The sequence below is a fragment of the Bombina bombina genome, chromosome 6 (assembly GCF_027579735.1).
Source record: "Bombina bombina isolate aBomBom1 chromosome 6, aBomBom1.pri, whole genome shotgun sequence".
Taxonomy (NCBI): domain Eukaryota; kingdom Metazoa; phylum Chordata; class Amphibia; order Anura; family Bombinatoridae; genus Bombina; species Bombina bombina.
Genome location: NC_069504.1, coordinates 214,145,524 through 214,173,302, shown reverse-complemented (window position 1 = coordinate 214,173,302; position 27,779 = coordinate 214,145,524). Strand labels below are relative to the sequence as shown.

General features: G+C 37.2%; 1 protein-coding gene across 1 annotated transcript in view; it reads left to right on the top strand.

Moving 5' to 3' along the window:
• Positions 1 to 27,779, top strand: part of ADAMTS20 (ADAM metallopeptidase with thrombospondin type 1 motif 20) — a 578,468-nt gene that overhangs the window by 161,190 nt on the left and 389,499 nt on the right. The window contains 3 exon segments of the mRNA XM_053719202.1: positions 20,247 to 20,371; positions 22,421 to 22,461; positions 24,876 to 24,981. Coding sequence (XP_053575177.1) covers positions 20,247 to 20,371; positions 22,421 to 22,461; positions 24,876 to 24,981 — 272 coding nt within the window.

The following is a 27,779-nucleotide window of genomic DNA, read 5'->3' as shown; positions in this document are numbered from 1 at the left end:
TGTTTTTGTCTCTAAATATGGAATGTATTTACATTTATTCTTGAGAAATATTATGTCCTTCAGACGTGGACTGTTTGTGCAGTTATCTTGAAAAGAATGACTTGATCTATGGTATCAAGTTAGTGTTTTGTGTGCATGAGATATTTAAAAATGGCATGGAGAGAAATCACAAAATCATTTTGAGGGCTTTTTTGAGCATTGTATTTTAATGTATGTGTCTCTACTTCACATTCAGAATCCTGTATAGCTAGATAAAAAGCATGTAAGGTCAAATTTGGCGTTCTTAAATTATTTGAGGGACCTCGTAATAATGATGAGACATCTTAGATAATCTCTCCATAATGGAGAACTTTATATCATCGAGACCAGCTGTATCTCCTCAAGTTTCTTCAATGGAAACTGTAGGCATTTTTATCACTTTATGTATTAATTTACTGTAATTGTGTTGTTTTGAGTCAGTTGTCTTATCAGCCTCTCATTCAAAATTCGAAACAAATGAACGAATATGTTAAAATTAATTTCAATTTTCCAATGTTGCAAAACATTGGCCCATCCCTACTTAATGGTTATTATCAAGTCAATGATTTTTGTCTCTCAGATATAAATTATATGCACAGTTATTTCTAAGAAGTATTAGTATTGATTTGTAGTACTGATTCAGTGTTTATTGTCTCAGATAGGCAGAGCTATTTTTTATATAACATTTGATGTGTAGTATTAGTTTATTTTTTTGTCCTTATTATTATTATTATTATCAGGTATTTGTAGAGCGCCAACAGATTGTGCAGCGCTATAAACATAGGTGGTATATAAGGTAGCATTTATAGGGGATCAAATGGGTAGAGGGTCCTGCCGAGAGTTGCACTGTTGTAGTCAGCTCTTATGCGGGTGATGTACAAACAGCTGGGCTCCTAGGCTTATATGGGGTTCAAGGGGATAGCAATGGAGTTAGGAAAGTGTAGGTTGTATGCATCCCTGAATAGTACAGTATTTAAGGAGCGCTTGAAGCTTTCAAAACTAGGGTAGAGTCTTGTGGAGCGAGGCAGAGAGTTCCACAAGATGGGAGCCAGTCTGGAGGAGTCTTGTAAATGGAAATGTGAGGAGGTAACAAGAGAGGAGGAGAGTAGGCGATTTTGAGCAGAGTGAATGTGTCGGGAGGGACAGTATTTGGAGACAAGGTCTGAGATATAGAGGGGAGCAGTGCAGCTGATGGCTTTGTATGTCAGATGGAGAATTTTGTGTTTAAGCCTGGAGGCAAGAGGAAGCCAGTGAAGGGATTGGCAGAGAGGTGCATCAGATGAAGAGCGACATGTAAAGAAGATGAGCCTGGCAGAGGCATTCATTATGGATTGTAAAGGAGCTAGGTGGCAGCTAGTGAGACCAGAGAGGATGGAGTTGCAGTAGTAGAGGAGGGAAAAGATGAGAAGTGTATGTACATTTATTCCTGTGATGTATTATTGTTAATGTGTAGTACAGAGTCAGTATTTTGTCTCTCGGATGTAAACTGTATGTACTGTATTTGGTTTAGTTTTTCATTTATTAGTATCTAATCCATCTAATTGGTTTGTCATAATTTTCTTGGTACAGACATATAGATTTTATTTGCTCTGTGGTTTCTATGGCTTATTTCAGCATTTACACATAATGTCTCAGTTCTATGAATTATATAACAGGTTGGCTTTTTTTTATAAAGTACTATTTCAAAGGGAACCCAAATTTTTTCTTTCATGATTCAGATAGAGCATGCAATTTTAAGCAACTTTCTAATTTACTCCTATTATCACATTTTCTTCATTCTCTTGCTATCTTTATTTGAAAAGCAAGAATGTAAGTTTGGAAGCCGGCCCATTTTTGGTTCAAAACCTGGGTTGTGCTTTCTGATTGATGGGTAAATGCACTCACCAATAAAAAAGTGTTGTCCAGGGTCCTGAATTGAAAATTGCCTGGCTCCTTAGCTTAGGTGCCTTCTTTTTCAAATAAAGATAGCAAGAGAACAAAGAAAAATGATAATAGGAGTAAATTAGAAAGTTGCTTAAAATTGCATGCTGCATATGAATCATGAAAGAAAGAATTTGGGTTTAGTATCCCTTTAAGGTATTTCCTAGGGAACACTTTTTCCTTAAGTCTGTCTTCCTTTGTTGGCATTATAACAAGCTTTCCTTTCCATTCAGGCATATGTTTAGCTTCTAAACCACTAGAATGGCCTAACCTGATATTAACTGTATTTTCTGTGTTACTGGTTGCTGTTTGTGCTTTTATATAAATGGGTTTCTGTATAAATCAATTACAAGACCTAAAATGCAAAAATCTACATATAACTAAACAAGACAAGTCATAACTCACTTATGCTTCTTCTCCTTCTGTAAAACTTTTTATTTAATGGATTAGAATGCTGTTAATGAGTCATCTCAATGCAAAATATCTGATTGGTTTTACTGTGCAAAGTGAAATAAGTGTGGGGATAATGGTTCTGAAATAAGATGGCCTCTTTAGTAAAGTGACTGCGCACAATTAAAGGAACTAGAAAAACTGGAGAAATTCCCACGTAAATCATTCTCATAAGCTTTGTGGACATTCTTAGAAAGCTTAAGCACTCTGGCATTACCCAAATGACTTTGCTGCAATAGAAATATTTATTTCTGTATTTTTTCTTTAGTGGATAGAGAAATTTTCTATACCCGATACTAGGGTTTGAAAAATCTGTATAAATGCTACCAGTCAAGAAAAAAAAAAAGTAATCAGAAGAAGAAAACATTTGTGGCGCAGCTTTGGGTGTGCTGCCCGCTACACCACCAATGATTGTGGCCTGCAGTGAGGGGGGATCACTGACAACAGCATTTGATTGGTGATCCCCCTGCATGACGAGTTGTCAGAAATCTGCATGACAACCTGTTCTCTGTATGGAAGGTTAAGGATTTAATGATTGCTAACATGATATTAAAATAAATTATTAAAATCAATTGCTTTACAAAAATTATAAAATACAAACTGTAAACTGAATAAATCTCAACATATTCACTTTGGACTTCATATTGTGATTTTTATATATAGGACCTTATGTAGCAATATGAATTTAAACAGCTACAGTTTGTATTTTGTTGGTGTATCATACAAAATATTGTTTAAACTAAAAAAACTACATTGTTTTAGTGATCTCGTATACTATACAAGTTACAAGTCTAAGGGGTATATTTATTAATGTGCGAGTGGACATGATATGATGTAGCATACGCTGTCGGCATTTATCATTGTACCAGCAGTTCTTGTGAACTGCTTGTGCAATGCCGCCCCCTGCAGATTCGTGGCCAATCGGCCACTAGCAGGGGGTGTCAATCAACCCGATCGTATTCGATCGGGTTGATTTCTGTCCGCCGCCTCAGAGCAGGTGGACAAGTTATGGAGCAGGGGTCTTTAGACTTGATAAATCAGCCCCTAATTGTTTTATGAAATGTAGTAAAATTAGTTCTACTGTACTTTTTAAAACAATTTTTATGTTTAAGATCTATTTTTTAAGCAAATTATAGGCTGTTTAAGGTTTTTTTTTTAACCAGTTAAATATTCTTGCAAGTTTACCAACCATAATTCCAATGCACTGCAGTTTTCCATCCCAATCGACTCTATGTGAGTCCCAGTCCATTAGAATTACCATGTGGGCATCATTTCGGAATTTGCCATTTGTTAGCAAAACAAATGCTGATAATGGCCGAGTTCTGCATCATTCTGCTCATTTCAGCCATAGAATAAAAGTGCCACACACAAATATCTGGCATTGACCAGATTCTGGCATTAATAAATCTGATGCTAAAATGAGTTATTGAAAAAAAAAGCAGAATTCTGAAACGTTGTACCTTTCTACTAAATACTGCATTGCAGGTCGGGTTATTTTTTTTTTGTCAATTGATCTTTTTTACCAATCCAGTTCATTAAAAGAGCTGCTGTTGAATTAGTAAAAATATTCTTATTAGTAAACAATATAGGTTTAGATTACAAGTAAAGCGCTACTTTTTAGTGCGCCCGAAAAATAAATAACCAGTCATTACAAGTGGCTTATTATTGCTACTACAAGCTTGCGGTAGCAATTAGCGCTTATAAATTAACTAGAGATCAGATCTCTGGTTAATTTTATCAATCTGCCCCAAATGCCACCAAAATACAGTGTAGTGTACTTTATTAAAAAATAAAAATTCTAGCATTTTTATTTTTTAATAAAATAACTGAACTAGGCAGTATTTTTGGGGTAAAGTTGGCGCGAGTGGGGTGTTAGAAAAAAAACGGCACTGAAAAGTGTCTTTACATTGTGTTCTATGGGAACTGGGTGTTCCCACTAAAAAAAAATTGTATATGCTTATATACATATATATATATGTATGTGTTAATATGTGTGTATACAAATATATATGTATATAATCATATACAAATATATTCAATATTGCTGTCATCTCTGCACTACTTACCCCCTTTGCTGCGCTTAGGTTCTGTGCCGTCTCTGACGGCATTAGAAGAAGGCTCTCATTTGAGCCTATGGAAGCGCACTCTCGTGAGTGCAATCCTTCCCAGCAATGCAAATGCGAGCTCGCGTTCACATTGCTGTCAACTTGTAATACCAGCGCACATTAGTGTGGTATTACTCAGTGGAGCAAAATATCGCTTTCTCAAAAGCGATATTTAGCACGCCACTTGTAATCTGGACCATATCTGGAAAATCGAATTAAACACACAAAAAAGGTGAACTTGGTTATCACAGACTTTTGAAGGGGATATCACTGGGGCTTTCATAAATTTTCATGTAAGAGAGAAAACTATGGCAAAAGTGTTTTGGCTAATAAATTCAATGTTGAATATTAATATCAGTTTCATATAATGTTAAAGAGACATTGAACAGTATGAGATTATAATTTAAAATGTTTAAAGATGGCAGCAAATATAAATATACATGCATATGCTTACATACTGTATATATGTATGCATTATATATATGTATATACAGACATTAACACATAAATATATATATACTGTATTTGCTGCCATTGCTGCGCACTACTTACCCCATTCACTGCGCTAGTTCTGATGCAGTGTATGAGGACATCAAAATGAGAATCCCATTGGAGCCTATGGAAGCAATTGCTGTCAACTTGCAATATCAGCGCACATTAGCGTTTGCTGGTATTACTCAGTGGAGCGCTAATATCGGTTTCGCGATTGCGATATTTAGCGCTCCCCTTGTAATCTGGCCCTAAAGGTATACAATGTATTCATGCCACAAATGCATGCCAAAATGCTATGGTAAGTGGGTTTTAAGATGTGTTCTAATAGATTTGAATGGTTTTCAGTTTGAAACCCTGCAAACAAATCAAGAAAAATTTTGCACTCAAATTTTAATTGATTGAGACAATAGCAAAAAAATTGAGAAGTACTCTGCACTGAAATTTTGATGGGTTGTAATGGTGGCCAGTGAAGGGTATGGTTATCTAGCAGCTATAACTGGATTTAGATCTCATATATATTTATACTTGTACATTTCTAATTGATTTTCTACTTGTGGCCACATATCCAGCCACACTTGGATTTAAATATATGTGTCATGCATGTGCCAGCAGCTGATATTTGCTACCAACAGCTTGTCTTTATCCGGGATTTTAAACTTGACAGAGGAAGGGGAATACTTTAAAGGGCTGTCATACTGATATAATTACATGCTCTTATTATAGTCATAAAATGACACACTCAAATTTGCAGCTGTGCAACTAGCGCTATGGATTGGATCAGTGCTCTGTGGGTCTCAAGTGGCACTTTAACTATGTATTTAACAGATTTGTGGAACTTCAATTTCTCTATCTAGGCAAGAGCTGGGTTACAAACAATTATAGGGACAGTAAATTCACAATTAAACTTTCATGATTCAGTTACGGCTAGATTTGGAGTTTGGCGGTAAAAGGGCTGTTAACGCTCCGCGGGTTTTTTTCTGGCCGCACCATAAATTTAACTCTGGTATCGAGAGTTAAAACAAATGCTGCGTTAGGCTCCAAAAAAGGAGCGTAGAGCATTTTTACCGCAAATGCAACTCTCGATACCAGAGTTGCTTACGGACGCGGCCGGCCTCAAAAACGTGCTCGTGCACGATTCTCCCATAGGAAACAATGGGGCTGTTTGAGCTGAAAAAAAACCTAACACCTGCAAAAAAGCAGCGTTCAGCTCCTAACGCAGCCCCATTGTTTCCTATGGGGAAACACTTCCTACGTCTGCACCTAACACCCTAACATGTACCCCAAGTCTAAACACCCCTAACCTTACACTTATTAACCCCTAATCTGCCGCCCCCGCTATCGCTGACCCCTGCATTACACTTTTAACCCCTAATCTGCCGCTCCGTAAACCGCCGCCACCTACGTTATCCCTATGTACCCCTAATCTGCTGCCCTAACATCGCCGACCCCTATGTTATATTTATTAACCCCTAATCTGCCCCCCACAACGTCGCCGACACCTACCTACACTTATTAACCCCTAATCTGCCGACCGGACCTCACCGCTACTATAATAAAGTTATTAACCCCTAATCCGCCTCACTAACCCTATCATAAATAGTATTAACCCCTAATCTGCCCTCCCTAACATCGCCGACACCTACCTTCAATTATTAACCCCTAATCTGCCGAGCGGACCTCACCGCTATTCTAATAAATGTATTAACCCCTAAAGCTAAGTCTAACCCTAACACTAACACCCCCCTAAGTTAAATATAATTTTTATCTAACGAAATAAATTAACTCTTATTAAATAAATGATTCCTATTTAAAGCTAAATACTTACCTGTAAAATAAATCCTAATATAGCTACAATATAAATTATAATTATATTATAGCTATTTTAGGATTAATATTTATTTTACAGGTAACTTTGTATTTATTTTAACCAGGTACAATAGCTATTAAATAGTTAAGAACTATTTAATAGTTACCTAGTTAAAATAATTACAAATTTACCTGTAAAATAAATCCTAACCTAAGTTATAATTAAACCTAACACTACCCTATCAATAAAATAATTAAATAAACTACCTACAATTACCTACAATTAACCTAACACTACACTATCAATAAATTAATTAAACACAATTGCTACAAATAAATACAATTAAATAAACTATCTAAAGTACAAAAAATAAAAAAGAACTAAGTTACAGAAAATAAAAAAATATTTACAAACATAAGAAAAATATTACAACAATTTTAAACTAATTACACCTACTCTAAGCCCCCTAATAAAATAACAAAGACCCCCAAAATAAAAAATTCCCTACCCTATTCTAAATTTAAAAAGTTACAAGCTCTTTTACCTTACCAGCCCTGAACAGGGCCCTTTGCGGGGCATGCCCCAAGAATTTCAGCTCTTTTGCCTGTAAAAAAAACACATACAATACCCCCCCCCAACATTACAACCCACCACCCACATACCCCTAATCTAACCCAAACCCCCCTTAAATAAACCTAACACTAAGCCCCTGATGATCTTCCTACCTTGTCTTCACCATGCCAGGTTCACCGATCCGTCCTGGCTCCAAGATCTTCATCCAACCCAAGCGGGGGCTAGACATCCACTGAAGAAGTCCAGAAGAGGGTCCAAAGTCTTCCTCCTATCCGGCAAGAAGAGGACATCCGGACCGGCAAACATCTTCTCCAAGCGGCATCTTCTATGTTCTTCCATCCGATGACGACCGGCTCAATCTTGAAGACCTCCAGCGCGGATCCATCCTCTTCTTCCGACGACTAGACGACGAATGACGGTTCCTTTAAGGGACGTCATCCAAGATGGCGTCCCTCGAATTCCGATTGGCTGATAGGATTCTATCAGCCAATCGGAATTAAGGTAGGAATTTTCTGATTGGCTGATGGAATCAGCCAATCAGAATCAAGTTCAATCCGATTGGCTGATCCAATCAGCCAATCAGATTGAGCTCGCATTCTATTGGCTGATCGGAACAGCCAATAGAATGCGAGCTCAATCTGATTGGCTGATTGGATCAGCCAATCGGATTGAACTTGATTCTGATTGGCTGATTCCATCAGCCAATCAGAAAATTCCTACCTTAATTCCGATTGGCTGATAGAATCCTATCAGCCAATCGGAATTCGAGGGACGCCATCTTGGATGACGTCCCTTAAAGGAACCGTCATTCGTCGTCTAGTCGTCGGAAGAAGAGGATGGATCCGCGCTGGAGGTCTTCAAGATGGAGCCGGTCGTCATCGGATGGAAGAACATAGAAGATGCCGCTTGGAGAAGATGTTTGCCGGTCCGGATGTCCTCTTCTTGCCGGATAGGAGGAAGACTTTGGACCCTCTTCTGGACTTCTTCAGTGGATGTCTAGCCCCCGCTTGGGTTGGATGAAGATCTTGGAGCCAGGACGGATCGGTGAACCTGGCATGGTGAAGACAAGGTAGGAAGATCATCAGGGGATTAGTGTTAGGTTTATTTAAGGGGGGTTTGGGTTAGATTAGGGGTATGTGGGTGGTGGGTTGTAATGTTGGGGGGGGGGTATTGTATGTTTTCTTTTACAGGCAAAAGAGCTGAACTTCTTGGGGCATGCCCCGCAAAGGGCCCTGTTCAGGGCTGGTAAGGTAAAAGAGCTTGTAACTTTTTAAATTTAGAATAGGGTAGGGAATTTTTTATTTTGGGGGTCTTTGTTATTTTATTAGGGGGCTTAGAGTAGGTGTAATTAGTTTAAAATTGTTGTAATATTTTTCTTATGTTTGTAAATATTTTTTTATTTTCTGTAACTTAGTTCTTTTTTATTTTTTGTACTTTAGATAGTTTATTTAATTGTATTTATTTGTAGCAATTGTGTTTAATTAATTTATTGATAGTGTAGTGTTAGGTTAATTGTAGGTAATTGTAGGTAGTTTATTTAATTATTTTATTGATAGGGTAGTGTTAGGTTTAATTATAACTTAGGTTAGGATTTATTTTACAGGTAAATTTGTAATTATTTTAACTAGGTAACTATTAAATAGTTCTTAACTATTTAATAGCTATTGTACCTGGTTAAAATAAATACAAAGTTACCTGTAAAATAAATATTAATCCTAAAATAGCTATAATATAATTATAATTTATATTGTAGCTATATTAGGATTTATTTTACTGGTAAGTATTTAGCTTTAAATAGGAATAATTTATTTAATAAGAGTTAATTAATTTCGTTAGATTTAAATTATATTTAACTTAGGGGGGTGTTAGTGTTAGGGTTAGACTTAGCTTTAGGGGTTAATACATTTATTAGAATAGCGGTGAGCTCCGGTCGGCAGATTAGGGATTAATAATTGAAGGTAGGTGTCGGCGATGTTAGGGAGGGCAGATTAGGGGTTAATACTATTTATGATAGGGTTAGTGAGGCGGATTAGGGGTTAATAACTTTATTATAGTAGCGCTCAGGTCCGCTCGGCAGATTAGGGGTTAATAAGTGTAGGTAGGTGTCGGCGACGTTGGGGCGGCAGATTAGGGGTTAATAAATATAACATAGGGGTCGGCGATGTTAGGGGCAGCAGATTAGGGGTACATAGGGATAACGTAGGTGGCGGCGATTTGCGGTCGGAAGATTAGGGGTTAATTATTTTAAGTAGCTTGCGGCGACGTTGTGGGGGGCAGGTTAGGGGTTAATAAATATAATATAGGGGTCGGCGGGGTTAGGGGCAGCAGATTAGGGGTACATAAGTATAACGTAGGTGGCGGTCGGCAGATTAGGGGTTAAAAATTTTAATCGAGTGGCGGCGATGTGGGGGGAGCTCGGTTTAGGGGTACATAGGTAGTTTATGGGTGTTAGTGTAGTTTAGGGTACAGTAGTTAAGAGCTTTATGAACCGGCGTTAGCCAGAAAGCTCTTAACTCCTGCTTTTTTCAGGCGGCTGGAATCTTGTCGTTAGAGCTCTAACGCTCACTGCAGAAACGACTCTAAATACCAGCGTTAGAAAGATCCCATTGAAAATATAGGCTACGCAAATGGCGTAGGGGGATCTGCGGTATGGAAAAGTCGCGGCTGTAAAGTGAGCGTTAGACCCTTTAATCACTGACTCCAAATACCAGCGGGCGGCCAAAACCAGCGTTAGGAGCCTCTAACGCTGGTTTTGACGGCTACCGCCGAACTCTAAATCTAGGCCTTAGAGAATTAGATAATAAAACATGTTTTAATTTATTTATATTTTCTAATTTGCTTCTGTCACCTGGTATCCTTTGTTAAAAAGCATACCTAGGTAGGCTCAGGAGCAGTAATGCACTACTGAGAACTAGCTGCTGATTGATGGCTGCACGTTTGCCTCTTGTTACCCACTGTGCTTATCAATCTTCCAGCAGTACATTGCTTCTCCTGAACCCACCTAGGCACGCTTTTCAGCAAAGGATATCAAGAGTGCAAAGCAAATTAGATAACAGAAGTGAATAGTTGTTTAAAATGATGTGCTCTGTCTGAATAATGGTAGAAAACGTCTGAGATTCAAGCCCCTTTAAGAATATCTGCCATGTGTTATATTACTCAATTTAAAGAATGAGATTTATTGGCAATCTGCAAATACTTTTATTTTCAAATAAAATATATGTTAATTAAAGCCAAACACTGAATATAAAAAAGACATTCACATCACATAGAAATGACACAGATTTCAAACTTCAAAATTCACCCCACGTGTTGTTAAATCACTTACTGATAATATTTTATTGGAAATGAAGTATCAAATGAATATATTTTATCTGAGGTTTAGCCCAAGCACCAATTGTAAGGCATGAACACATCTCATTAGAGAAATGTTTCCTTATTCAGAAATAAATGCAGTATACAATATTATGTTACATTTTATTTAACACAAATTAAAACATTTTTCTTTACAAAAATCACTGTTTAAATAGAACATAAAGAACATTTTGATTTTTAACTACAGGGTAACACTCAAACAAATTGAAAATTCCATCATATAGTTTGTCTGAATAATTGTTACTATTCTAAACCGTAAAAAATTGGTTTGCTTTCTTTTTTAGTGAAAGCAATTACAAACTATTACTAATCCATTATACAACCTGGTTACCATGTGACTTCATGCCATGCAATATTCCCCAATATTTTAACTCCTCAGAAACAACTTTTCAAGTGGTGTTTCATAAAATGTTTGACCTTCTATGATTGCACTTATTTTGGTAAATGTTGTGAGCTGACTGTATTCTGATTTTACATCAAAGGGACATTAAACACTTTCGGCTAGATTACGAGTTGTGCGTTAGACTTAAAAAGAAGCGTTGGTCGGTCCTAACGCTGCTTTTTAACGCCCGCTGGTATTACGAGTTTTGCAGGTACAGGTATGATTGCACTTATTTTGGTAAATGTTGTGAGCTGACTGTATTCTGATTTTACATCAAAGGGACATTAAACACTTTCGGCTAGATTACGAGTTGTGCGTTAGGCTTAAAAAGCAACGTTGGCCGGTCCTAGCGCTGCTTTTTAACGCCCGCTGGTATTACGAGTTTTGCAGGTACAGGTGTACCGCTCACTTTTTTGTCCAGACTTGGAAATACCGCAAATCCACTTACGGAAATTGCGTATCCTCTTTTTTCAATGGGACTTGCATAGCGTCGGTATTACGAGTCTGACAAAAAGTGAGCGGTAGACCCTCTCCTGTCAAGCCTGGTACCGCATTTTAAAGTCAGTAGTTAAGAGTGTTACAATACAACACCGTAGCATAAAACTCTTAACTAAAGTGCTAAAAAGTACACTAACACTCATAAACTACCTATTAACCCCTAAACCGAGGCCCCCCCCACATTGCAAACACTAAAATAAAAATTTTAACCCCTAATCTGCAGAACTGGACATCGCCGCCAATATAATAAATATATTAACCCCTAAACCGCCGCACTCCTGCCTCGCAAACATTAGTTAAATATTATTAACCCCTAATCTGCCATCCCTAACATCGACACCACTATATTAAAGTTATTAACCCCTAATCCTAAGTCTAACCCTAACCCTAACACCCCCTAACTTAAATATAATTACAATAAATATAAATAAAAATTACTATAATTAACTAAATTATTCCTATTTAAAACGAAATACTTACCTGTAAAATAAACCCTAAGATAGCTACAATAAAGCTAATAGTTACATTGTATCTAGCTTAGGGTTTATTTTTATTTTACAGGCAAGTTTGTATTTATTTTAACTAGGTACAATAATTATTAAATAGTTATTAACTATTTAATAACTACCTAGTTAAAATAAATACAAAAGTACCTGTAAAATAAAACCTAACCTAAGATACAATTACACCTAACTCTACACTACAATTAAATTATTTCCCTAAATTAAATACAATGAAATACAATTAAATTAAATTATCTAAAGTACAAAAACAAACAAACACTACATTACAGAAAATAATAAACAAATTACAAGATTTTTAAACTAATTACACCTAATCTAATCCCCTAACAAAATAAAAAAGCCCTACCCTACACTAAATTACAAATAGCCCTTACCAGATGGGCAGAAGTGGTCCTCCAGACAGACAGAATTCTTCATCCAGACGGCATCTTCTATCTTCATCCATCCGGCGCGGAGCAGGTCCATCTTCAAGACATCTGACGCGGAGCATCCTCTTCTTTCCACGGCGACTGAAGAATGAAGGTACCTTTAAGTGACGTCATCCAAGATGGCGTCCCTTCAATTCCGATTGGCTGATAGAATTCTATCAGCCAATCAGAATTAAGGTAGAAAAAATCCTATTGGCTGATGTGATTGGCCAATAGGATTGAGCTGGCATTCCATTGGCTGATTGGAATAGCCAATAGAATGCCAGCTCAATCCTATTGGCTGATTGGATCCGCCAATAGGATTGAACTTCAATCCTATTGGCTGATTGCATCAGCCAATAGGATTTTTCCTACCTTAATTCCGATTGGCTGATAGAATTCTATCAGCCAATCAGAATTTAAGGCCTAGATTTAGAGTTTGGCGGTAGCCGTGAAAACCAGCGTTAGAGGCTCCTAACGCTGGTTTTAGGCTACCGCCGGTATTTGGAGTCAGTCAGGAAAGGGTCTAACGCTCACTTTCCAGCCATGACTTTTCCATACCGCAGATCCCCTTACGTCAATTGCGTATCCTATCTTTTCAATGGGATCTTTCTAACTCCAGTATTTAGAGTCGTGTCTGAAGTGAGTGTTAGAAATCTAACGACAAAACTCCAGCCGAAGAAAAAAGTCAGTAGTTAAGAGCTTTCTGGGCTAACGCCGGTTCATAAAGCTCTTAACTACTGTGCTCTAAAGTACACTAACATCCATAAACTACCTATGTACCCCTAAACCGAGGCCCCCCCACATCGCCGCCACTCGATTAATTTTTTTTAACCCCTAATCTGACGACCACCACCTACATTATACTTATGTACCCCTAATCTGCTGCCCCTAACACCGCCGACCCCTATATTATATTTATTAACCCCTAATCTGCCGCCCCCGCTATCACTGACCCCTGCATATTATTATTAACCCCTAATCTGCCGTCCGCACGCCGCCGCCAGCTACCTTATAGCTATGTACCCCTAATCTGCTGCCCCTAACACCGCAGACCCCTATATTATATTTATTAACCCCTAATCTTCCCCCCTCAATGTCGCCTCCACCTGCCTACACTTATTAACCCCTAATCTGCCGAGCGGACTGCACCGCTACTATAATAAATTTATTAACCCCTAATCCGCCTCACTCCCGCCTCAATAACCCTATAATAAATAGTATTAGCCCCTAATCTGCCCTCCCTAACATCGCCGACACTTAACTTCAAGTATTAACCCCTAATCTGCCTATCAGAGCTCACCGCTACTCTAATAAAATTTTTAACCCCTAAAGCTAATTTTAACCCTAACCCTAACACCCCCCTAAATTAAAAATAATTTTATTCTAACGAAATAAATTAACTCTTATTAAATAAATTATTCCTATTTAAATCTAAATACTTACCTGTAAAATAAACCCTAATATAGCTACAACATAAATTATAATTATATTATAGCTATTTTAGGATTAATATTTATTTTACAGGCAACTTTGTATTTATTTTAACCAGGTACAATAGCTATTAAATAGTTAAGAACTATATAATAGCTAAAATAGTTAAAATAATTACAAAATTACCTGTAAAATAAATCCTAACCTAAGTTACAATTAAACCTAACACTACACTATCAATAAATTAATTAAATAAAATACCTACAATTACCTACAATTAATCCTAACACTACACTATCAATAAATTAATTAAATACAATATCTACAAATAAATACAATGAAATAAACTAACTAAAGTACAAAAAATAAAAAAGAACTAAGTTACAAAAAGTAAAAAAATATTTACAAACATCAGAAAAATATTACAACAATTTTAAACTAATTACACCTACTCTAAGCCCCCTAATAAAATAACAAAGCCCCCCAAAATAAAAAAATGCCCTACCCTATTCTAAATTACTAAAGTTCAAAGCTCTTTTACCTTACCAGCCCTGAACAGGGCCCTTTGCGGGGCATGCCCCAAAGAATTCAGCTCTTTTGCCTGTAAAAAAAACACATACAATACTCCCCCAACATTACAACCCACCACCCACATACCCCTAATCTAACCCAAACCCCCTTAAATAAACCTAACACTAAGCCCCTGAAGATCTTCCTACCTTATCTTCACCATACCAGGTTCACCGATCGATCCAGAAGAGCTCCTCCGATGTCTTGATCCAAGCCCAAGCGGGGGGCTGAAGATGTCCATGATCCGGCTGAAGTCTTCATCCAAGCGGGAGCTGAAGAGGTCCATGATCCGGCTGAAGTCTTCTATCAATGGCATCTTCAATCTTCTTTCTTCCGGATCCATGTTCATCTTGCAGACCTCCGACGCGGAACATCCTGCTGGCCCGACGGACTACCGACGAATGAAAGCTCCTTTAAGGGACGTCATCCAAGATGGTGTCCCTCGAATTCCGATTGGCTGATAGGATTCTATCAGCCAATCGGAATTAAGGTAGGAAAATTTTGATTGGCTGATGGAAAATTTTAACTAGGTAGTTATTAAATAAATACAAACTTGCCTGTAAAATAAAAATAAACCCTAAGCTAGATACAATGTAACTATTAGTTATATTGTAGCTAGCTTAGGGTTTATTTTACAGGTAAGTATTTTGTTTTAAATAGGAATAATTTAGTTGATAATAGTAATTTTATTTAGATTTATTTAAATTATATTTAAGTTAGGGGGTGTTAGGTTTATGGTTAGACTTAGGTTTAGGGGTTAATAACTTTAATATAGTGGCGGCGACATTGGGGGCGGCAGATTAGGGGTTAATAAATGTAGGTAGGTGGCGGCGATGTTAGGGCCGGCAGATTAGGGGTTAATAATATTTAACTAATGTTTGCGAGGTGGGAGTGTGGCGGTTTAGGGGTTAATATGTTTATTATAGTGGTGGCGACGTTGGGGCAGCAGATTAGGGGTTAATAAATGTAGGTAGGTGGTGGCGACATTGGGGATGGCAGTTTAGGGGTTCATAAGTATAATGCAGGTGGCGGCGGTGTCCGGAGCGGCAGATTAGGGGTTAATAATTATAATGTAGATTGCGGCGATGTCAGGGGCGGCAGTTTAGGAGTTAATAAGTGTAAGATATGGGGTGTTTAGACTCGGGGTTCATGTTAGGGTGTTTGGTGTAGACATAACTTTTAGTTCCCCATAGGAATCAATGGGGCTGCGTTAATGAGCTTTAAGCTGCTTTTTTGCAGGTGTTAGACTTTCTTTCAGCCGGCTCTCCCCGTTGATTCCTATGGGGAAATCGTGCACGAGCACGTTACACCAGCTCACCTCTAACGTAAGCAGCGCTGGTATTGGAGTGCAGTAAGGAGCAAAATTTTGCTCAACGCTCACTTCTTATCTGGGTTGTAAAAACCTGTAATACCAGCGCTGTCTGTAAGTGAGCGGTGAGCATAAACTGCTCGTTAGCACCGCATAGCCTCTAACGCAAAACTCGTAATCTAGGTGTTTGAGATTGTAATATAAAATGTTTCATTTTATTTAGTAAAAAAGAAAACAAAAAACTTTTGCAATATAATCTATTTAATTTGTACCCTTTTAACTGTGATTTAATTCTAAAAAATGTGAGCTTTCCAATTCCTGTTAAAAGTATAGACTCCATACATAACACTTACACAAGGTCATTGGTTACACACTCAGATGATTTATAAGTGTCCCAAATTGGCTCAGAAGAAAGAGAAACCTAGGTTAGAAAATAGAAGTGAACACTTAACACTTATTGTTTTCTTATTTAAACAACTATTATCAATCTATATTATTATCTGCATATTATTCTCAGGCTTCTCTTTGCTTTGGATAAATCATTCTATCTACCGTTTATTTAGGATTTAATGTCCCTCTAATAGGCAAAGCTGTGTCATGTACTTAATCTGAGTGCACGACAATCCTATTTATATTATGCTAGTTGGTAAGCCTATAAAAATTAAAAAGCCCCCCCCCCCAATAAAAACACCCCCTAATCTAATGCTAAATTTTCAGTAGCCCTTATAAGGGCTTTTCATAAGGCATTGCCCTAAGTTAAACAGCTCTTTTGCAGTTACAAAAAATTCTAAGTCCCCCCTAACAGTAAAACCCACAAACCGACCAAACCGACACAAAATAAATAAACCTAACACTAAAAAACCTGAAAAGGGCAACTGTATAGGCATTGCCCTTAAAGGACATTCAACTCTTTTGCTGCCCATCCCTAATGTAAAAAACAAAAACAAAACTTAAAAAAAAACCTAAGTCTAAAACCCCCCAAAAAACAAAAACTAAACCCTATGAAAATAACCCCCCCCAAATAAAAACACCCCCTAATCTAATGCTAAACTACCAATAACCCTTAAAAGGGCTTTTTGCAGGGCATTGCCCTAAGTTAAACAGCTCTTCAGTTAACAAAAATTCTAAGTCCCCCCAACAGTAAAACCCACCACCCACCAAACCCCCCAAAATAAAAAAACCTAACACTAAAAAACCTAAACTATCCATTGCCCTGAAAAGGGCATTCAGCTCTTTTGCTGCCTATCCCTAATTTAACCCCCCCCCCAAAAAAAACAAAAAACTAACACTAAAGCCCCAAATAGATACTCATGGGTCCTGAAGTCCGGCGGAGAAGGTCCTCTTCTATGCGGTGAAGTCTTTTTCCAAGTGGCCAACATCTTCTTCCAAGCGGGCACCTCTTCTTTCTTCATCCAGGACAGCGGAACTGAATACCGGCGACGGTGGAACTGAAGACCGGCGACCGTGGAGCCATGGAGCGTGGAGGATCCTCTTCTTCGATCGCCGCCGTACACTGAATAGTGAATTCAAGGTATGCGATTAAAGATGGCGTCCCTTGAAATCCTATTGGCTGATATGATTCTTCAAATTCAAATCAGCCAATAGGAGGATGAGAGCTACTGAAATCCTATTGGCTGATTTAAACTTTTTGAATTTGAAGAATCAAATCAGCCAGTAGGAATTCAAGGGACACCATCTTTAATCGCGTACCTTAAATTCACTATTCAATGTACGGCAGTGATCGGAAGAAGAAGATCCTCCACGCTCCATTGCTCCGCGGTCGCCGGTCTTCAGGGTAATTAGATTTATTGAGATGTGGGTGGTTGACGGTTAAGGGATTAAGGGGTTAATTACTTTATTATTTTGCGATATGTGGGTTTGCGCTGTATGTGTTAATACTTCATGTGGGAGGTTGTTTTTTTATTGTTATACTTTGTGCGGGTGGTGTTTTTTTTTATTTTTAAATGCTCCGTTTGCCTTCGCTGCATCCCGGTAGATTCTGAAAATGGAAGGGTGGTGAAAGAATACACCGAAGGTGGATCCTTTCACCACCCTGCCATTTTCGTAATCCAGGATGCACCTGGCTGCCTCGTGCTGCCAACATTCCATTGAAGATGCGTGCGCAACTGCCGACAGCGACGGACATTACAAACGCAATTATAGTATAGATTAGTAATATGGGTATCTTATTTAATTCAAATTGTTGGTTGTGCTTTTACTGAGTGCAATTGCAATAGGAAATAATGCCAAAAACTGCTTGGTTTTTTTTGGACAGCCAGTTGCAATAGTTTGGAAAAGGGTCTTAATGCCTTAATGGTGGTTATTATATTTTTTTCAGGAGTAACATTGTTTTTCCATATTTTCTCTAAACCTTACTCTCAATGAAGGAGTCTGTCACACTGGGTTGAATGGCAATTGCTATAGTGTTTAGATCAATCATTGGTATTGTTCGGGTAAAGTAATAAATGATAAATAATAAGGCAAGAAATACATTGAGCAGCTGACATGTTTGGCACCTGCTTTCATGGTGCTGTTATAAAGACTTATGAAACTTTTATTACTTTAATAATTATTAATACATGGTTAAGTTATACATTTATAATGCTTTGCCACACATTAAAAAGGGACATAAAACTCAATTTTCTTTCTTTCTTTCTTTCATTCTTCAGATAGAAAATGCAATTTTTAAAAAGTTTCCAATTTTTTTCTATTATCAAATTTGCTTTGTTCTCATGATTATTCTTTGTTGAAAAGATACCTAGGTAGCTAGCGTGCACATGCCTGAAGCACCACATGACAGGAAATAGTTATGCCCTCTAGTGCTCCTGCTAATGCATAACATTGTAGCAAAACTGCTGTCCTATAGTGCTGCAGACATGTGCACACTCCTGAGCTTACATCTCTAGTTTTCAACAAAGGATAACAAGAAAACAAAGACATTTTTATAATAGAAGTAAATTATAAAGTTGTTTAAAATTGTATGCAGTATCTGAATCATGAAAGAAAATGTTTAAGTTTCATGTCTCTTTAAGAGTGAGGTTGTTGAACGTATAGATGGCCGGTGGTTGCAGCTGTATTGAGCAGGCTGCTGAGTTTGGTACTTACCTTATCCAGCATATAGCAGTTTGGTACTTATCCAGTATATAGCAGTTTGGTACATACCTTATCCAGCATAAAGCAGTTTGGTACTTACCTTATCCAGCATATAGCAGCTTGGTACTTACCTTATCAGCATATAGCAGTTTGGTACTTACCTTATCCAGCATATAGCAGTTTGGTACTTACGTTGTCCAGCATATAGCAGTTTGGTACTTACCTTATCCAGCATATAGCAGTTTGGTACTTACGTTGTCCAGCATATAGCAGTTTGGTACTTACCTTACCCAGCATATAGCAGTTTGGTACTTACCTTATCCAGTATATAACAGTTTGGTACTTACCTTATCCAAAATATAGCAGTTTGATACTTATAATATAAAACCAATTGGATGCGCCTAAACAATATATTAACCTATCAATACACAGGTATAGTATTGATCTTGTAATAGTGCTCTATAATTGAACTCAAAACCTATTAACGTTTACAAAGTGATCAACATGGGAAATATAAAATAAAGTGACAAAAGTGCACAATCTTATAATACAATTGCAAAGTGTATAAAAAGTTCATGTGATGATCACAAATAGCACTTATCCCACATCCGTGAAATTCGATCCAGACACGATGTTATGATGTCCCACAGATCTCTAGCTGCTTCTTCAAAAATCTGTTGGTGTCCAAATTCTACAGTGTTGAAAAGATATAAAGAAAAAAGAAGGCGCCGCCATAGTGCAAAATCAGTGTTGTCAATAGCAGCCTGCAAACCTATATAACGTACTTACAAGATGTTTAAAGCCATTTTGCGGGAGTCGGCTAAAGAAGTCGAGTGGCTTGGAGAACACGGGGAAAGATTGCTGGGCGACTATAATAGCCCAGGAGGCCCTTGTTGCACTTCTCAAGTGCCTTAGCAGCATATAGCAGTTTGGTACTTACCTTATCCAGCATATAGCAGTTTGGTACTTACCTTATCCAGCATATAGCAGTTTGGTACTTACCTTATCCAGCATATAGCAGTTTGGTACTTACCTTGTCCAGCATATAGCAGTTTGGTACTTACCTTATCCAGCATATAGCAGTTTGGTACTTACCATATCCAGCATATAGCAGTTTGGTACTTACCTTATCCAGCATATAGCAGTTTGGTACTTACCTTATCCAGCATATAGCAGTTTGGTACTTATCTTATCCAGCATATAGCAGTTTAGTATTGTTGGGAGCTGGATGTATACATGTGCTGTATGTTTGCAAATGATGGACTTTATAACATATTTTCTTTCACTTGCAGGAAGGTCCAACAATCACTTTTAATGCAGCAACAACACTACACAATTTTTGTGTTTGGCAAAAAACTCAGAACGTAGCTGATGATTCTCACCCTTCTCATCATGATACAGCAATACTCCTTACAAGGTACAAACTATGCAGCACAATTGCTTTATTTGCAATAGTTCTTTGATAATGGTATAAATGTAGAAGACAAAATACAATTTCATTTACACAGTGCCAGTTTATTAATATATAAAGTGTAGAATTTTAGGCACCTTAAAATGAAGGTCTTATGGATATCCCCCCTCCCCCAAACATAATTGTATGTGAATTTTTCTTGTACTTGCACAGACAATGAGTCACATTATTAAAAAGCGCTTACTTGATTATTCCTGTTTAACCAGGTACCTACAAATCCATTTTCATCCTATCCTGATTCTAAAAAACGTTTTTTTTGTGGTAGATAATTAAAAACGTGTACAAATGGAGACACTATCATTTATAGCTCAAACAATTTGTAGAACACCTCTAATTATTTGACCTAATCACAATCAAATCACTATTATTTGATGACAGAGAATTAGTGGCTGTTCACAATGTAAAGTCAAGTAAGGAGCTTCTTACCTCATCCACTTTAACTCTGGTACCTATTTCACATAGGTTAAACAGGCACCTATCCATCCTAACAAAATCTAACTGCAACACAGCTGCCTATCTGCAGATAAACCTGTAACTTGGCTGACCATGTATACCATCTGCATTTTAAGGGACAGTAAATACATTTTTATATAAAATATTTAGTTATGTGTAATGAAACATCTGTGCAATATACTTTCATTCTTTATTTTACTCCCTTTTCATAACTTGTTCAAGCTAACCTTGCTACATGTCTTTCCTTTGGCTTTAACTGATAACAACTGCATAACAATGTGCTTTATACTGACATTATGACTGTGGGTAGTCTAGATATCTGAAGACTAAAGCCCAGAATGGCTTTTCCAATTAAAGCAAATAGGGAGTGGCGTTTTGGCTATTGGAAAAAAATGTAAATTTGTTTTAAAAATGTTTAGATTTGGTTGATATTTTATTCAATAGCAACACAGCATAAATGTCTTGTAATTACAAGGTATTTACTGCCCCTTTGTCTTTAACCCTTTGAGTGCTAACGACGGCCCTGAGCCATCGCAAATTGTCCCAGTCAGGTGCTGGCGACAGCTCAGAGCCGTCGCTAGCACTCACCCACCTTGAGGGCAATCTGGGGGCTTCCCACCAAATAACCACACAATGTGTGCTACACATATGTGTGTCACACATCAGCCAGACACATGGTTTAGTTTAATACTGTACAAACATTACCAGTGCATCTTAGGTCATGTGAAGTATGCAGGTTGCTTGCTCATTACGATTGACATTGAATATATATTTGGGTGTGTGGTGTACAGTATCAGGCCAATTTATCATCATCCAATTCCTCAACATTGTTCCTTCTAATTCACTTTTTCCATATGATCTCATGAATTGCTCTCTTATCTTTTCATGCTTGGATAACTGAAACTCCTACTTCTGTAAATAAAAAAAAATCTTCCTCAGGTAGCTATGAACTTAGTTTTATTACACAATTAGTAACCATTCCCTAACCTTTGTAACTTTCCCTGCTCTTCAAATATTTCACTCATCATAGTCCCTTTCCTCCCTATATGTAACTACTGTGCTGGTCTTTATCCATGTTTTATCTTACTAGAGTGGATTAAACTCTTACAACACTTAATATAATCTCATAAAACAGGATTTCTTACCTTTCTTACCTTTCTAAATTTGTAACAAAGTATACAAAGAAAACAAAGCAAATTTTATAATAAAAGTACATTGTTATCATTAAATTACTAGTGAATTGTGGATGCGGTTGTCCTCTTGTTTGTTTTATCAGAGAAGTAAATTGGACAGTTGTTTAAAATTGCTTACACCATCTTGATAATGAAAGTTTAATTTGGACTTTACTGTCCCTTAAATGGTAGATTAAAGTAAATAAATAAACTGCAAGGGTTCTTTCTGTCCCCAATCCAACAAATTTTAAAGCCCTTGGGTTACAGCATCAATCTTATTAGAGTCTTCTGATTTCGTTAAAGGATAACATTTATTTGCTCACATGAACTTGTATTTATTAAAATTTATAAAATGTTATCTTTTTTCTAGGGAAGATATATGTAGAGCCAGAGATAAGTGTGATACCTTAGGTGAGTATATTAGTATATAAACAATAATGGTTAATTGTCTCACATTGTTTGCTGTATTTACACTAAGGCGTTATCAATAGTGAATGTGCCCACTACTGATAAGTATTTAACATTAGTGAGGATTTAGAAATAATTACTCTTTAATAAACAACATTGTTAAATAACTTTTTTTTTACAAAGACTTTGGCCTCTATTTAGAAAAAGTCTGCCAGACCTTGCTGAATGTGGAGTGCAATAAGCTCTCCGTATTCAGCATTGCACCAGCAGCTCACAAGAGCTGCTGGTGCAACGCCGCCCCTGCAGACTCACGGCCAATGGGCCGCCAGCAGGGGGGTGTCAATCAACCCGATCATACCCGATCGGGTTGATTTCCGGCGATGTCTGTCCGCCTGCTCAGAGCAGGTGGACAGGTTATGGAGCAGCGGTCTTTGTGACTGCCGCTTCATAACTGCTGTTTCTGGCGAGTCTGAAGGCTCGCCAGAAACACGTGCCCAGAAGCTCACTACGGAGCTTGTTAAATGGGCACCTTTGTATTTTGTTACCCAATAAAGGCACTTAAAAGGGCATTAAATTAAAAATATAATTCTCAAAAAAATCTTTAATTATGCATGATTTAAAAACTTTGCAATGCACTTTCATTGTTTACATTCAAAACCACAAACCCTGACTGGAAAGGGGAATCCAGAGGGGCTACAAGTCCAACAGATATGAATAGCAGTCAAACATCAAAGTCCCAAAGAGGTTGCACTAAAGACTATCCAGCCGCAGCAACTTCTTTCTTCCTCCAAAATGAATAACATCCCAAAATACCTATAAGAAGGCGCCACATTGTGTAATCCATCTCATTTCTCAGTGGTACAACCCATAGTTTTATCCGGCACAATTATCATTGTAACATAATTCTGGTTTCATCAGCTTCACTGACTGGAATAGCTTTAAAATTCATAAATAAAACAAACAGTGCTTCTTAGGGAGATGCCTAAAATATTGTGATCAGATCACTGGTTTATTAAAGATCTGTAAATAATAACTGAATAAAAAGTTTTTTATTTTTCCTCCGACAAACCTAACAGTAGTAACCAGCTCCTTGTAGAGTAATTTGTGGTATGGATGATCTCTGTGTTCTTTACTTTTTATTTATTTATTTGGGTCTATTTGGTTTTACTTTTAAATGATAGTTTAACAGATATACATACAAACAGATAGATATTGTAGATATATAGATAGATAATTAATAGATAGATTATAGATAGTTGGATAGATAGATAGATAGATAGATAGATAGATCAACAGACAGATAGATAGATAGATAGACAAAAATACAGATAGACAGATAGAGATTATAGATAGATCTAAAGATAGATAGATGGCTAGATAGATGATAGATATATAGATAGATACTGTAGATAGATGATAGATAGATAAATAGATAGATAGATAGAGAGATAGATGATAGGAGATAGATGACAGACAGACAGACAGACAGACAGACAGACAGACAGACAGATAGATAGATAGATAGATAGATAGATAGATAGATAGATAGATAGATAGATAGATAGGAGATAGATGATAGACAGATAAATAGATAGATAGATAGATAGATAGATAGATAGATAGATAGAAATTAAACATTCAATTATTAAGAATTATTTTTCTGCAATGAGATTGAACTAAGTAAATGTGATTAATAAATTTCATATTCTGTATCATATTTTTTTTTTCTGCATGATTCAATAAAATAAAAAAAAGTCACCGCTAGTGTTGATATTATACCTATTTAGCATTTCTGTATATGAATTATTAACATAGTCAATGTTGAATAAACAGGTTATTTGAAAGAATAGGCTAATACTAGTAATACATACAGTATATAGATTTTAAGTTGTATTGCACTGTTTGTTTAGAATTTAAAGGGATATTCCAGTCAAAATTTAAATGCACATAGGTTTATTACATTATTGAATAGAAACATATTTGCAATAGACATGTATTGGCAAAAATGCTTCTAGTAAAAGTTATCACTGTTTTAGTGTTAACATTTTTCTCTGCACGTGCATGTGAAACATAGCTAGATATTGTCACTGCACCCACATTTTAAATAATGCAGCTGCTCAGATCATCAGTGGGGCGTGTATCATGTCAGCAATTAACAAATTGAGTCATTACCAGATGATACAAGCACCTAGGGCTCTCAGAGCAAGTACTTTGTTTAAAATGCTGGTGCACGGTGCATACTTAAATACACTTTTGAAACATCTATAGCTTTTATTAGAAGCATTTTTGCTAATGCATGTATATTACAAAATGTCTTCTGTTCAATACTGAAATGCACCCATGTGGTTTCCAATTTTGGCTGGAATATCCCTTTAACAGCAAATATTTGCTAATTTTAGAAATATATATTGTTTCAGGTTTGGCCGAGCTGGGTACAATATGTGATCCCTTTCGAAGTTGTTCCATAAGTGAAGAAAATGGACTTGGTGCTGCATTTACAATAGCACATGAACTGGGACATGTGTAAGTCTTATATATATTGCATAGCATCTTGTCTGACAACTTTACAGGTCTGAAATATAATGTTACATTGTAAATTTGTTCTGTTAAACGGACAGGAAATCCAAACTTTTTTTTCATGATTCAGATAGAGCAGGGTTCTTTAAACCACAGGTCAGGACTCATTACTGGGTTGCAACACCATGTTTACTGGGTTGCACCTTGTGTGTGTATTGTAGGAGAGTGTGTGTTTGTTATATGAGTGTGTGTGTCATATGAGTGTGTGTGTGTTGTATGTGTATTATGAGAGTGTGTGTGTGTGTGGTGTGTGTGTTATATGAGTGTGTGTGTTATATGAGTGTGTGTGTGTATGTGTTGTATCTGTATTATGAGAGTGTGTGAGTGTTGTATGAGAGTGTGTGTGTGTTATATGAGAGTGTGTGTGTTATATGAGTGTGTGTGTGTATGTGTTGTATGTGTATTATATGAGTGTGTGTGTGTTATATGAGAGTGTGTGTGTTATATGAGTGTGTGTGTGTATGTGTTGTATCTGTATTATGAGAGTGTGTGAGTTTTGTATGAGAGTGTGTGTGTGTTATATGAGAGTGTGTGTGTATGTGTTGTATGTGTATTATATGAGTGTGTGTGTGTTATATGAGTGTGTGTGTGTTATATGAGTGTGTGTGTTTTATATGAGAGTGTGTGTGTTATATGAGTGTGTGTGTGTATGTGTTGTATCTGTATTATGAGAGTGTGTGAGTGTTGTATGAGAGTGTGTGTGTGTTATATGAGAGTGTGTGTGTTATATGAGTGTGTATGTGTTGTATGTGTATTATATGAGTGTGTGTGTGTTATATGAGAGTGTGTGTGTTATATTAGTGTGTGTGTGTGTATGTGTTGTATCTGTATTATGAGAGTGTGTGAGTGTTGTATGAGAGTGTGTGTGTGTTATATGAGAGTGTGTGTGTATGTGTTGTATGTGTATTATATGAGTGTGTGTGTGTTATATGAGTGTGTGTGTGTGTTATATGAGTGTGTGTGTGTGTTATATGAGAGTGTGTGTGTTATATGAGTGTGTGTGTATGTGTTGTATCTGTATTATGAGAGTGTGTGAGTGTTGTATGAGAGTGTGTGTGTGTTATATGAGAGTGTGTGTGTTATATGAGTGTGTGTGTGTGTGTATGTATTGTATGTGTATTATGAGAGTGTGTGTGTTGTATGAGAGTGTGTGTGTGTTATATGAGTGTGTGTGTGTTATATGAGTGTGTGTGTGTTATATGAGAGTGTGTGTGTTATATGAGTGTGTGTGTGTGTGTGTGTATGTGTTGTATGTGTATTATGAGTGTGTGTGTGTGTGTTGTATGAGAGTGTGTGTGTGTTATATGAGTGTGTGTGTTATATGAGTGTATGTGTGTGAGTGTTGTATAAGAGTGTGTGTGTTATATGAGTGTGTGTGTGTTATATAAGTGTGTGTGTGTATGTGTTGTATGTGTTATATGAGTGTGTGTGTGTTATATGAGTGTATGTGTGAGTGTTGTATGAGAGTGTGTGTGTTATATGAGTGTGTGTGTGTTATATAAGTTTGTGTGTGTATGTGTTGTATGTGTATTAACCCTTTGAGTGATAAGCACTTTTCCACCTGGGTGCTAAGCTGATTTAATTTATTTTTTTATTTTGTGAAAAAAAATATTTTAACTTTTTATTTCCCCCAGATCCCCAAGACTTACACCTTTCCAATGGTGGGTCTTGGGGGTGCCTGATACAGGCTTCTAAGCAGCATGCCCCCTTTCTCTATACTTTATATTGACAAATTTTTTTATAAAGTTGCGTGGGGACATCATCACGTCATTGCTCATGACGTCACCGCGCAAAACGTGATACCCCGGCGATGCCTGTCACTCTACAGGCACGATCGCCGGGGTAGGAGCGGGTGGGAGCCCCCAGATCTCCCTCAAGGTGGGAGAGTGCTAGTGACGGCTCTGAGCCGTCATTAGCACCAGAGTGGGAAACTGTGACGGCTCAGAGCCGTCATTTTCACTCAAAGGGTTAAGAGAGTGTGTGTGTGTGTTGTATGAGAGAGTGTGTGGTGTGTGTGTTGTATGAGAGTGTGTGTGTTATTACAATACTTTCAAGCACCAGATTGGGAAACTGTGACGGCTCAGAGCCGTCATTTTCACTCAAAGGGTTAAGAGAGTGTGTGTGTGTTGTATGAGAGAGTGTGTGGTGTGTGTGTTGTAAGAGAGTGTGTGTGTGTTGTACGAGAGAGTGTGTGGTGTGTGTGTTGTATGAGAGTGTGTGTGTTATTACAATACTTTCAAGCTTGAATACAATCATGAATAAAGTGTGCACAATTTCTGCAGCCATCTTGTTGTATATTACTTCTTACATTTTCATACCAAGCCTAAAAAATAGGTTCCAGAAAGTATGTGGTATCATTGCACTGGGTCTTGGAAAAAACTTTGAGAAACACTGAGATAGAGAATGTAATTTTAAACAACGTTCCATATTACTTCTTTTATATAATTAGCTTTGTACTCTTGGTATCCTTTTGTTGAAAAGCATACTTAGGTAGGACTAGGAGAAGCAATACACTACGGGGAGCTAGCTGGTGATAGTAGCTGCACATATGTGCATCTTGTCATTGGCTCACCATATATATCCAGCTAGCTTACAGTAGTGCATTACTGCTCCTTCAACAAAGAATACCAAGATAATGAAGCCAATTTGATTGGGGTTTCATGTTCCTTTAATAATAGAGAACTTTTTAAAGAGTCAAATTTCTTTAAACTTTATGTAATCCTGTGTAGCTCTCTTGATTTAGA